This window comes from Homarus americanus, unplaced genomic scaffold, assembly GCF_018991925.1.
Source record: "Homarus americanus isolate GMGI-L3 unplaced genomic scaffold, GMGI_Hamer_2.0 scaffold45299, whole genome shotgun sequence".
NCBI classification, from domain to species: Eukaryota; Metazoa; Arthropoda; class Malacostraca; order Decapoda; family Nephropidae; genus Homarus; species Homarus americanus.
In genome coordinates this window covers 312,259-325,521 of record NW_024753650.1, presented here as the reverse complement: position 1 = coordinate 325,521, position 13,263 = coordinate 312,259, and the positions used below count along the sequence as shown (strand labels likewise).

The following is a 13,263-nucleotide window of genomic DNA, read 5'->3' as shown; positions in this document are numbered from 1 at the left end:
ACATAAAACATAACAAAAATAGGGGTACTCTACATGTGTTGACAGTCTCCATAAACACCCCTAACCTTGTGCTGCTTCCAAAATGTTTACAGAATACATAAATGGTGGTCAAGTGGTATAAAGCAGTGCAGTTCACAGGTGAAGATGACTGTGTTATGGATGCTAACTCTTAGTTTAGAAGTGACAAAAAATCTTGGTCCAGTTTAAAAAACATGGTTAAAATCATATGATCATTGAAATAAACACATTAAAGCTGCAGCAAACAGGAGGAATACTTATTGTGTATTACCTGGATTTATGCTATTAAGGGGTGACCCTCTGAAGAGAGATAATCACTACAGTATCATTTCACATTTTGAAACAAGACACACACTTAGTATGAAACAATTGTAAAATTAAAGTAAGTGTAATTCATTAATCATTGAATAGTAAATTGTGCTATAAATTCTTTTGTTAAAATATTCTACAGGTATAAGTATAAGAATACAGAAAGCAAAAAGATATACACAATGATATTACTATTATTTCCATAATGACTTGATAAAGAGATATTCTAATTGCTTGGAGGATTACAGTACAGTATATATGCCTAAGTATCTAAATTAGATCCTTCTACAGTACCACCCTATAAAACACAAGTACTTCTTTATTGTTATAGAGTTCAAATTTGTGAATCTTTTATGGCAGTGTGATAAGAGTGGAAAAAGGCTTGAACGAGTGAAAACTAAGTACCGTATAGATTTAGTAAAATTTGGCCACTGTCATCCATGGAAGAAATAGTGCAAAAGAAGAACAGTTTCTTTTACCCACAGACATTTGTTTTTCTTTTGGGCAAAATTCACTTTCCTGCCTATTTGGCAGTCTACAGGACATTCTCAAGTTCCACACCATTCTACAATAACGTGTTATTTCCGAGATATATGTTTTTATTTACTCTAACCACCTAACTCTTTTCAATCATTTTTAATCATATTTAGAAGAAACGATTGCTTCACTAGCATGTCAGACAAACCAACACGCACCTTCTTTAGAAAAACTTTTGAGCGTTGTTGTTGGATCTCCAATACCTTAAAGTGCGAGAAAGTGAGCCACCGGTGCATGTGGAAAGTTCTGCATACACCACCATGCTAAAAGTGCAGGACAAAGTGTGGTACGGCAACTTGACCAGGAAGATATACAGTAGTATATATATCAAGGTGTGAAACTTCTTTATGAGCAATACCTGTAGTCCTCTCAATAGGTAATGGGCAATATAATTTTGCTGTGATGCTGTGAGGACATCACATTAGCATATGAACAAAGGTAGTAGCTACAGAATACCTGTAGAAGGAATGAATGATGGAGTATTTGGGTAAGGAAGGTTTGTGAAGAGTGATGCTGTACATGGATCGAGACTCTGCGCACACCATCCTGGAAGACAGTAGGAAATAATCTGATCTGAGCTAATTAAAGTTTCTGGCTGTCTGTGCACCAACCTTCAGGGCCTACAAAGTATGACATTATTGGTCAAATGCAAGCATATTGCTGAAAGTCTAAACTTAAATCTTTTGACTATGCAAACTAAGCTCAGTGATTGGTCAACAGCAGCATCAATAGACATGGCAAATTAATAAAACCAAGAGCCTGCTGCACTAATACGCTGCTGTATAAGATAACATGTGAACTCCCATGCACAGTGTGCAGGTGGCTCAGCATGTCTACAGCTGACAGCTACATTACTTGGTGCTACAGTTAACAGCTAAGTTATGAGGCTCAGATAATTCAGGGTGGCTGTCCACTCACAAGAAGTATGAACTAAGGCTTTTCCTATGCTTAAGATCTCATGAATGTAGACAGGTAGGTAAATGGTCAAGTGAAATCTGGCACTTTGTAAACTTTCCAATATTAAATAATTTTTGCCATAAAAACGTCATATCCAAAATTCAAAACAATGATCCATGAGGACTTTTCTTTCAAGTCATAACTCGAACTAACACAAAGAGAGGCTCTCTCCCCTGCAGACTACCTAGTATAGTGTTCATTTGGTGATGGGTCATGTTGGCCAGAAATTTTACCCAACTGCCTGACCAAGACAATCAGAGGAAATTGCATTGCAGGTCCATGGAATGACTACCTGATATGCTAACCTCCCATATTCCTAATCAATAATATAATGTGTAATGGAATAAATTCCTCCCAAATGACACACACACACACTGTATATCCCAGCTATTCTTTATAACAATACTTTATTATCCTTCTAGTGTTCTCTTGTACATCTTCCCACTTATACAAATTTACTTATATTCACATCTATTCTCTTTACATGTCCACAGTGCTTAAGTCCATCATATATTGATAAAGTATGCAAATGTAAAAATCCAGCACAATCATGATATTCCTAAAAGACAAGTTAAATATAACAGTGTTTAGTTGCGGAGAATAAGGCACTAGTTTAATGGGCTCCCCACAATAGTTTTTAAAAATTCTGGTCTTCACAAAATCTCAGTTATTCAGTCAGGCATGTAGATCTGCAGGTTCACAGAAATTACATCTGGATGGACACATACATGAACATTCATACATACTTCCATATTAAATCTCACTCTTACTTTGACTGTCTGTATGTTTGACCTTACTTGATTCACCAATTAAAATTTTAAAAACTCAAGGCAGTATTCTGTACAGGTATCCCTCGCTATATGAAGGTGTTAGATTCCTCAAAAACAATTCGTTAAGCAAATTTTTGTATAGTGAATAGAAGAACATATGGGAAAAATAGGGTTCGGTTCCATAATGACAAAAAAAACCCTAATATCATACCCCAGAAACATGAAATTAGTTCATGAACAACAAAAATCGTACCTAACTAATGATAAATAGTAAACAACTACTGTATTGCAATTTACTACATAACACATTATAAACATTAATAAAATGACATCTAGATGAGAATATGCAGCTAAAACCATTAGGGAAAAACTAAATGGGAGTTTAACACAGCAGCCATTTGCATAGACGCTGGCTGCTTTATATGTTGACGCCCTCAAGTCTTGCCATAACAACTCGGCCCAGTTAAGGACACTGCCTCTGCCAACCTTAGCAACGTTCCCCCTCCCACTCTTGCATACAAAGAAATGTTTATTCCATTTACGGTTTTTAACCTTATGATAATTATTTCTTGGATTTTTTTTTTTACATTATACAAGTAGAATTGTATGTGCATGTAACTGACAAAAAGAAAGTGAAGAAAGTTTATCCATTCGAAATTAGGAGTTGAAAAATAATCATAACATAACTCCCCCAGCTAATGTTGCTAATTCTTGTTGGTGCACAGAGATTTTTATTCCCTTTGTGTGTTTGCCGGGACTCAAATTCGTATACCTGTAAGCAGGGGAAGCTTTCCTAACACAAAAAAAGAGGTGGTAGTTTAGGAAATTCATATTCGCGAATTTTCGTTTAGCGAGGGATACCTGTATGACCCGAGTTCATTATATCACAAACCTGAGATTTGCTTATTATAAGATACTTCAACACAAGATATACCACTATCCTTTGGACTAATTCTTGTATCTTTCTTAAACTCTTTTATTCTCCCTGCATCCTCTCTATGACTCCTACAAAACTATCTTTCACACCTTATTAACAAACACTAGAGAAAGCTGCACCAATATCTATACAATGTTGTTACAATACACTTTTTTATGACCACTTATTCCTAATAATAATATTAATGTTAATAATTTCTTTGTTTCAAGTGTTATCATCCCTCACCTGAACATCAAATAATTCATCATCTAACATTACATCACAATGCAATAAAACTAACCTACAATACATAAATATTGTGGTAACTTAGTAGAAAGTAGCAAAGCTAAAGCACTATGTTGTTATACCGTGTGTGAGAGTCAGTGCCTGGGGTTCTATGGCCGTGATCTGTGAAGCCTCCACAAAAAGGACTTGAAAGCTAAGCTATGAGTGGAGGAAATGTTCATGATGGGTTATAGGTGTTCATCACTGAGCTCATTATGATTGTTACCTGGGCTACTGTCTACAACTTTGCTATAAAAGATGATTCACAATATAGATTTATCTCTCTTTGCTGTAAGTGACTGAGCCATCCAGTAAGGAACATCCTATCAATATTAAAAAATTCCTTAATCATTGGCAGTTCAATCCTTTCAAGAAATAGTGATGCATACCTAAGGACTTATAAGCTATGGACAAATGGTGTACTTAATAACATATTGGAATGCAAAGAAAGACCAAATACTCTCAGAGCAATGAAGCCATGAGTTGGAAATGTGACATCACAAAAGGAATTACTGCTATAAAGATAGTCTACTGTTCAACTATTATGATTTTATGGTTGTCAATTCAGCCTGACGTATATGGTACTTTATGTTCGAGATAATTTTGAGCCGGGCTTATTTTATTAATTATTTTCTCTTTAATCCTTATGTTTTCATATATATTCTGCATGTATTCATTATAAAGGTTTAAACATGATCTTTCTGTTTATTATTAAGTAAGAAGTCACTGTACAGGTATTGTTCTGATTTTTCTGAATAAAATCTGAATATATATTATGCATCTGGACATATATGAATATAAAAGTGTAAAAAATGCACTGAAAATATTTTGCATGGATAATTGCTATGTGGGTCAGTAATTAAATTAATCATTCGTAATTTTTCCGGGATACTTATCTTACAGTAATTTATATTATTGAAAAGAGAAAGAGACAAGCTGCAATTATGATTAGCTTTCCATGTTAAGATACTGATACTTAGAATATACCATTTTGAAAATAAATTCCTAATAACACTTAAGAAGGGCTGGACATGGATATGGAAATACAGTCTATAACATTGATGCTTTACAGATTTAAGGTCTATAATTTAGTGTTCTTCAGTTTAGAGATCATTTGTAAGAAAAGAATGTAGTGGGATGGGATGGGATGGGAACATGACCCGTGGGTACAGGTACACTGTACTATGGCTACACCAAGGAAGACACATGAGAGATATACAGTACTGTATATCCGATTAGGAATTTGCAGAGTAATTTCCAAAGGAATTAAAACCTTTAATAGAAATAATACAAACAAGAGGTCTCAACTGGTGAACAGTCCAGGATCTAGAGAGGCTATCAGCCTCACACCATCACTCATCTATATAAACAACTCTGGCTCTACGGTCATGCCAGTTTGTAATTTATTTTTATTTGTAATTTTAATGAGCACTGTACAGTATAAAATATAATATCAGTTTCAACATGAAGTGTCTATTATATGAAATGATAAGTTACAAAGGGTGAAAATGCATCCTCATACTAATAATATTACCTGTACAAGTGAAGCTCCAGGAATACAGTGAACCCTCACTTTACGCGGTCAATTGAACCCACGGCGGCCCGCGTAAAGTGAACAACATAACATATGGGATTAATTGAAATAGAGACCGGGCCGACCCCCAAACTCCACTTTTTCAGACACAATACCTACGTTGTAGTAAAAATAACTTCTTAACTTTATGATGGTATGCACACACATTTTAATAATTAAGAAAAATATCAATATTAGGTTTTTTAACACTTATATTAGAAGAAAAGATGGCTGGGCACACGGGGATGGGGGGTTGGTTCCAAGGCAGAGGGCAGATTATTGGCCCTCACCTGTATCACTTGTATCAATTGTATCACTATCCACCACAGAGGCTTGCAGGGCTTCTTTGTCAAGCCCCTCAAAGTCCATATAAGTCCATATCCTCACTATCATTATCACTATCACGGACTTGGGCCGGCTGTGGTGGGTGGCGGGAGAAGAACTCGGTAATGTTTTGATGACTGGGCGACCTTGTGCGCACCCTGCTCGTGCCGCTCTCCGCGTAAAAGGGGACACACACCGCGGAAAGTGAGCATTCCGTGTTCGGCAGGGTACCGCGTAAACGTGGAAACGCGTAAAGTGGGACCGCGTAAAGTGAGGGTTGACTGTATATCTACTTTGAATAGCAAGGCATTACTGTATTACTGTACTGTACAGCATTAGAATTTAAATTTTAGAAAAAAATTGCACGTAAAGTCATAACCTACTTCAGTTCATAATCAAACAAAAGAGGTATTCTTTCAGCAATATATGCATACAGTAATATGTAAGCTGTACTATTTTACTAGGCACCTTTGCTAAAGGACTGGATTCTTTGCATGTTGTATTGTTTTAACCAAACACTGCATCCCCAGCTGTATCCATCTACACTGCACAGTATATGTTCAACAAGTCTTCAGATATTTAGAAATATCATAAAAATGTCTCTGGGAAGCTTAACCAAGAAATGCCCTACCAAAACATGGACAGCCAGGCATCTGGACAAACATTCTGTGAGACCAACATCCCATGACAGACAGGAACAACTGTAATATCTATATACAGTACTGTAATTGTATCATAATTTAAGCAAAGCTCACGATAATTAGTCTAAACCATTAACAATAAGCAGGAACAACAATACAGTACAGTACCTAAATCTAAAATATGGTAAGAATGAGCTACCGCTTATTTTCAGAGTGAGTGACCGTTGAACACAGAGAAAGTACTGACTCATACTACACAGTAACTACCCAAAATTAAAGGCACTGTGCAGTATGACTAATGAACAAGAAATTTCTGGAGTGGACTATATTAAAGGTACTACAGATTTGGAGTGTGGCAACCATTAAGCATGTAAAAAGCTTCACTATGGCTGGTAGGGTTTGAAGCATTATAAGAGATCTTTGAGGATTTTTTCTTTTCAGCCAGGAACACCAGCTGACCCACAAGTCTATTTCAAACCACAGGATCACTTTACATCCACTGCCAGTAGTAACTTATTTGTCCAGCTCCTGACCAGATGGCCTAAATGCACCACCATCAATGGGAAAGTCATGGATTCACCTGGGTCATGTTCAGCATCTTATACCAACCATATATGACACAGTATTATACTAAAGAAAGTCTATTAAAAAATATCAGGAAAGTTAATGCCAACATTAGGACGGGGATCAACCAAGATATCACAAAAATTCCTTTTCCGAGTCAAACATATAACAATTCACATTTAACACACACGCTTCTGTTACCAATCATAAATCGACTCTATAATCAAAATCTAGACACCATCGACAAAATGGAAATAAAACTAGGCTTATGTGTTTCCCAACTATATACAAAAAAAGACTTTAACTTAAGGTAAAAACAGCAATTGGGTTCAAACTAGATAAGGGAGTGTGGTATTTTTCAGGGTTTATCTAGTAATGCTTAAAATAATCCAGGAATATTTAGGCATCTTATGATGAAATTTGATAAAATATTGCCAGGGGATGTGTCATGAACATATGAATAAGTTGATGCCTTACAATATTATAAGAAATAAATTCCTTAATACGCTGTAATGATATTGAAAAGTGTGATAAAATGAATGAAACATTCTTTTAACATTATTACAATGACACTCCTGAATCTTTACTGCATTACTTGTGAGGGTGCAGCATTACAGGCTCAATAAGGAAACTGTGATACCCTAACCATATGTTCACATTTGCTTCCCATAATCTGTTAAAAAAGAAAAAAATCAAGTGATATTCTGTACAAACTTTGGTTAATACTGTACTGTATATTCTCTCATGAGATTATGAAAGAAATTACAGTACACATAAGTGCCACTGACAAAGAACTTCAAACTGAGAAAAGGAGAAGCTATAGTGAGCACAACGCAAACAAATTTGTGAACTTAAAAAAAAAATAGGGGGAAATAAGGCAGGGAAGCACGCGAGCACTCTAGACCTGCATAGTCTTGGGTGGTCACACGTCTCATGATGGATGACAGATTATTAGCTTAACCAGGCTTGTCATGGGGCAATCTTGGAGTAAATGATTAGTGGAGGCCAAAATAGGCAGACCACAGAACCAAATGTCTTCAAAAACCCTATGACAAAACTGACTAGCAGTGATGGTGACCCGAGGCATCAGTCATGCTCCTCAGCCAATTTCTAAGTAGCATTCTCAAACTTTTGACACAAACCCACTGAATTTTCCAATACAATTACTTACTGAGCTGTGTCGTCGCCGCCGTTTAGGGGAGGATCGACTCAGCTTCCTGGCCAGGTATCGAGCCTGGCACACCACACAAAAATAAATGATACAACCTCTGATGTACACCACTGTCATCTTTGGTCCAAAAAAGACTCACATGAGCATCATACATACTTCAAGCTTTCTCAACATAAAATTAATGTGTACTTACGAAAATAGTTACATGGAATGATATTACTACCAGAGTTATATCATCCCTCCTGCAGAGCTTAAGCTGATTCACAAGCTTATTAAGCACTTAAATAAAGTGTACCAGATGGTAATTACAAAATTTTAAAACTATTAAAGCTGACATCATTATTTCTAACACCTTGGTGTTGTTTGTGAGGCTGACTGACTAGACCAGTTTGTCTGATTCAAAGTTAACAGTTTCTGTTGCCACACTTCAGATATCTACAACACTGTACTAAACTTATTAGAAACCTGATAAAAATGTGTTAGAAATCTGTTAAAGTACAAAACCAACCTCATTCTTCTGAATTACAAGAGATATTTTTTGGGGGGCTCTGAGAGACAGTAGGTAGAATTTGGGCAACTGTGACCAAAACAAGATATTGTACACTGTTTACTATAACATTGCACTAACCTTTTGAAATCTGCCAAAATTATGCTAGATGGTTAAAAATAATAAAAATTTCCTCACATGAATAACTAACCAATTTCTGCTAAAAGCAGAAAAAGCTGCTTAATTCATATACTGTACAGTGGACCATATAATGAATATTCCTGACAACTGAAGATGTAAGAATTCATTTATCTGTTTAACTTTGTTACAACACAAAAACTGCATATAAAAATAACAATGCTGTATTTATCTAATTTAAAATACTGCAATGAGAATTAACAACATATGAGTGGTAGTTGCCAGCAATTGCTGTTTGAAGCAACCTTCACCCAGTATGGAGCACTCAATAAATATACTGTACACCTTAAATTCCACATCAGCCCACCTGAGGTAAGTCACAGTCATGAACTGACCAGTTATCGAACTACTGGAGCTGTCCTACAATTATCCCTCACATGTACCACTTAATCATAACACAAATATTGTTCATAAAGTTCTTTTGCGGGTTAAACATAAATATACCGTACTGTTCTCTACATGCTCATATCTCTATTTTTCATGAGAAGTTGACTTTAATTCATTGCCATCTGATTTATCTCAAAATTCCTTTGGTACCTAATCTTCAGACTGTTCATGGGACCACTGTAACAAACTAAACATTGAAAGTGATAAATAAGTCTGAAGTTGAGTCTTAACTTCTCAGTCACTGCACTCATATTGTCATTACCAGAGGTTCTCTTAAATACCATTCCAAATCCTTTCACAAAACAGATCTTTTTCATTTTATATTTGAAGCAATCTATCAAAATCAAGCTTAGCTTGTTTCCATAGCTGTAGCAATTAAATCATATATGGCATTTTATTTTTCTTTAGTTTCTATAAAATAATTCCCACCAAGAGTTGGTACACGTATATAAAACACAACAGCTTAAGCCCTGCCAGAGTAACATCTTAAAAGTATGTGCTGCAAAAACAATGCAGTACAGTATAAGCAAATAGATAGTAATACACAAATCTCACCTTCAAATGTAATTTCAGCTACAACTTAATTTTCATACAAGAAATTATAGTATACAAAGTTTGTGAGCAACAGTAATATAATATTGCAGAAAGAAAGTTATTCCTTCTACAATCACTTGAAAGTGTTGTAAAGTTATATCATACAGAACCATTTAGACCTTGATGACTTGTAAGTAGAGAAGCTTTGTAATATAGTTATTTCACCCATTGTCTTGATATCATTTAATAATTTAAAACACTTTCAAAATATCTTGCCATCATCCATATGCATGTTCTGAAAACCAAAATCATATCCATTCATATATGACAATACCATACTTTGTCAACCTCCTGCTCACCCCAACACATAGAAAGAATCTAGAAGGAATAATGTGTGTCACCCTAAGAACCTAAATATGAAGGTGCATGCTAGTGTCTACCAGGAGCAGGTCAACAACTATACCCTTTCCACGCTAACCTGGCCCATAAGCGCTAATGCCTTGAAATGATTTGCTTTTTGATAGTCCAGATATTTAACATTATTTTAGATAATAACAGGTCTGCTTACCAATTGTGAACACATTTAGTTTGAATTTTCTATGAACAATCATCTACAGTATTAGTATAGAAGAGGGGCATTGGCTTATGAGCCAGGTTAGTATGGAAATACTATAGGTGTTACTTACATACTAATATAAATAATTTGTAATTTTCCCCCAAATTGTGAAAATAAAAGTAAAAATCACTAAGACAGTCTCACTCTAAATGGCTAAAGGATGCAGTTTAAGCATGAACCAGAAATAACCTAATTCAGCATTAAAAAACATGTAATTGTTGGTTAAAGATACAACATATAGGACATTTATATTACTACGTACATCAATACATTTCATCCTCAGTTTAATGACACTTTATGAAACTGCTACAGTATCTACTTACAGGTAAATACAAGAAAAATTCTAAACAGCAACAGTATACAGCAAGAGCTGCATCTACTTTCTTAAGAAGTGTGTACCTAAAGATCCAGTCTCTTATTATCGCTGTTGGTCTTTGTAAGTGTGGCCGACTTAGTCCAAAATTAAAAAAGTTCTCTCCAATTGAATAGATCATCAATACTTTCAGAATCAACAGAAATATGTTCATCAAACAGCCCAAACTTTATAACTTAAGTCTGTTAATTTGTGACCTATATTATGATAATACAGGTATATGAATACAGCACTAATTATCATGAAGTAAATCATATGAGGGGACAAAGTTAAAGAAGATATAGATGTTAGTTGAGGATGTGTGTGTGGATCAATACCTGCACAGCTGCCTCTTCCTCTCTTTCCTATTTTTTTATTTATTTTTTGTCCAAGGAAGGAACTTTCCAATAGAGTGAACTGTCTCATCCAGGCCCAACATGCATATAAAGGACTGATCCAGCAGTGGAATAAAACTTATATTATGGAGACCAAAATCTACTATGATAATGTTTGTCTAAATGTTCATCAAAATGCTATATACTGTATAGGTATAAGGTTAACAAACTCAGCCATTAAGACTCAAAATAGGAGGATGGTTGAACAGTTGTAAAAGATTTCAGAACAAAACAAAAACAAAAAAATCTGTTCTCTCATAACAATAGAACCCACTCTTTGGGTACAAGAGTCTTAAGTGGTTTACTGTGGAGGATGGCTAAAAACTATGTTAAAATAAATATTGAAAAACTATTGAAAATGTACAGTGTGCAAACATACAAGGACTACTTGACCTAGACATCATACTCTGGGGACTGTGTGCTCTAGTGGAGTTAGGAGCCAGACAACAAATGCTCTATGATAAAAAAAAATTAACAACTAGAGTCTCCTTACCAAATGCCTCATCTTTTGTCACATTTACAGCAGCACTTGCATTAACAATCTTTACACGAGTGTTGATTGTTGACCATTTTATCACCTTCAAAACATCAAAGATCAAACAGCAATACCCAGTATGTATGCTGAAGAATTCTCTATGTTGGATTAGCTACCATGAGTAAAGTACTGTACCCACAACTAGCTCGTACCAAAGGAAAACATTATCAATTTAAACTTCAGCTTAGGAATGTGAGGCAAATGACCTTATAAAATTCATAACGAGTAAGAACCTGCTAGTATCCTTTAACTAAGACCTTAAACCCACTTCTCTATAAGAAGCCATCAAAATACCGTCCTCTTGCAAAGGCCCAGTTTGTTTCACTATTCATGTAAAAACAATCCATCTCCACTTAATTAAATCCATGTTTACACAGAGAACTGTTTGCTCTTTTAAGTTAACTGGAGGTATTAAATAATTCAGTAAATCATGCTACAGCCATTACTCAAGTTAATATAATTCACTTTCTTTTCCAAAACAATTCAAATACATTTCTCTCAAGAAATATTAACTAATAATAAACTAAATGAATTATTTTAACTTTTTATTTACTTATTTTACTTGAATCCACACATCTGAAGCTCTCTCTAACTTTTTATAATATATCATTTAACTGCCACAATTCTATTTATTTTCTGGCATAACCTTCAACCTTCTCATTACTATGTACAATTGTGGACAAAAAAAATTCAGGAAGCAGGGAGGGAGGGAGGTGGTGTATGAAAGGAAGCGGTTTAAAATCTGTGATTTTCTTTCCACACAACAAACTGATTTTTTTTTGTTTTCCCAGTAATTACAATGCAGGCACAGTTTACACTTCCTCCCTGCCAAATTCTTTTTGTCCACAACTGTACAATAAACAGCTCCTACTAATAGGTAACCAAACCAACATGTAAAATTTTTCAGCGTATGTCTGCTGTTGGGTCACTGTGTACATGAAGGTCCCAACATTTTTGGAAAGTTTACATAAAACTCTCGGCTTCAAATGTGGGAAAATGATGCATGATGATGAGGATGACAAGTTCACATCATCTTAGTGACTTCACAACCAACATCTTATAGATATACGACTACTGAGAAGGTATCAACACTCTCCATGCCTCTACAAGTAAGAACTCTAATGTCTACAAATACCAAGTGATCCCTATATATACAAACTGTATATTATACAAAACCGATTATTAAAATGTTACTACAGTAACAATATACGGTATGAGGAACCAATCCTGGAACTAAGTAGACTGTAAATCATACTGGAAAGTGTCCAATGTTCTTAACACATGCGTACAAAAACCGTAATAATATTAAGGAAAACTCTGACCCAAAAAAAATCTTTCCATCACCAAGACATAAGCTTTAAAAATAATTTACTGACCCTAATTTCAGGATCATCCCGATGGCGCCTGGAGGAAGATGGTGAACGGGCATGACCCTCTTGAGCATGGTGTTGGCTTCGAGAATCAAGGCCTGGAGTGGAGACAACTGGAAGGACATTAGGGTTGGCCTGCAGCTGTCGAATGATGTCTTCAATGTAGTTGACTACAACTTCAGCGTGGTTTACAGGCAACAGATTGGTCATGACCTGAAAGTAAATAACAAAATATTAAATTTTTATCTATTTATCAATGTTATGTTTTATAGTTAGCTTATGTAAAAGAGTAATTAGTACACGAGCTGAAAACAACCCATCCTG

At 35.3% G+C, this 13,263-nt stretch overlaps 1 protein-coding gene across 24 annotated transcripts in view; it reads right to left on the bottom strand.

The window, feature by feature from the left end:
- Window positions 1-13,263, bottom strand: part of LOC121855415 (serine/threonine-protein kinase WNK1-like) — a 234,231-nt gene that overhangs the window by 38,502 nt on the left and 182,466 nt on the right. For 21 of the 24 annotated variants that reach the window (XM_042350336.1, XM_042350337.1, XM_042350338.1 and 18 more), the window contains 3 exons: window positions 12,946-13,152; window positions 8,066-8,128; window positions 1,321-1,410 (listed from right to left, as the gene is read on the bottom strand). In XM_042350336.1, the coding sequence (XP_042206270.1) occupies window positions 1,321-1,410; window positions 8,066-8,128; window positions 12,946-13,152 (360 nt within the window). The remainder of the gene's footprint in view (window positions 1-1,320; window positions 1,411-8,065; window positions 8,129-12,945; window positions 13,153-13,263) is intronic. The other 3 variants (XM_042350328.1, XM_042350329.1, XM_042350335.1) reach the window with 3 other exon arrangements.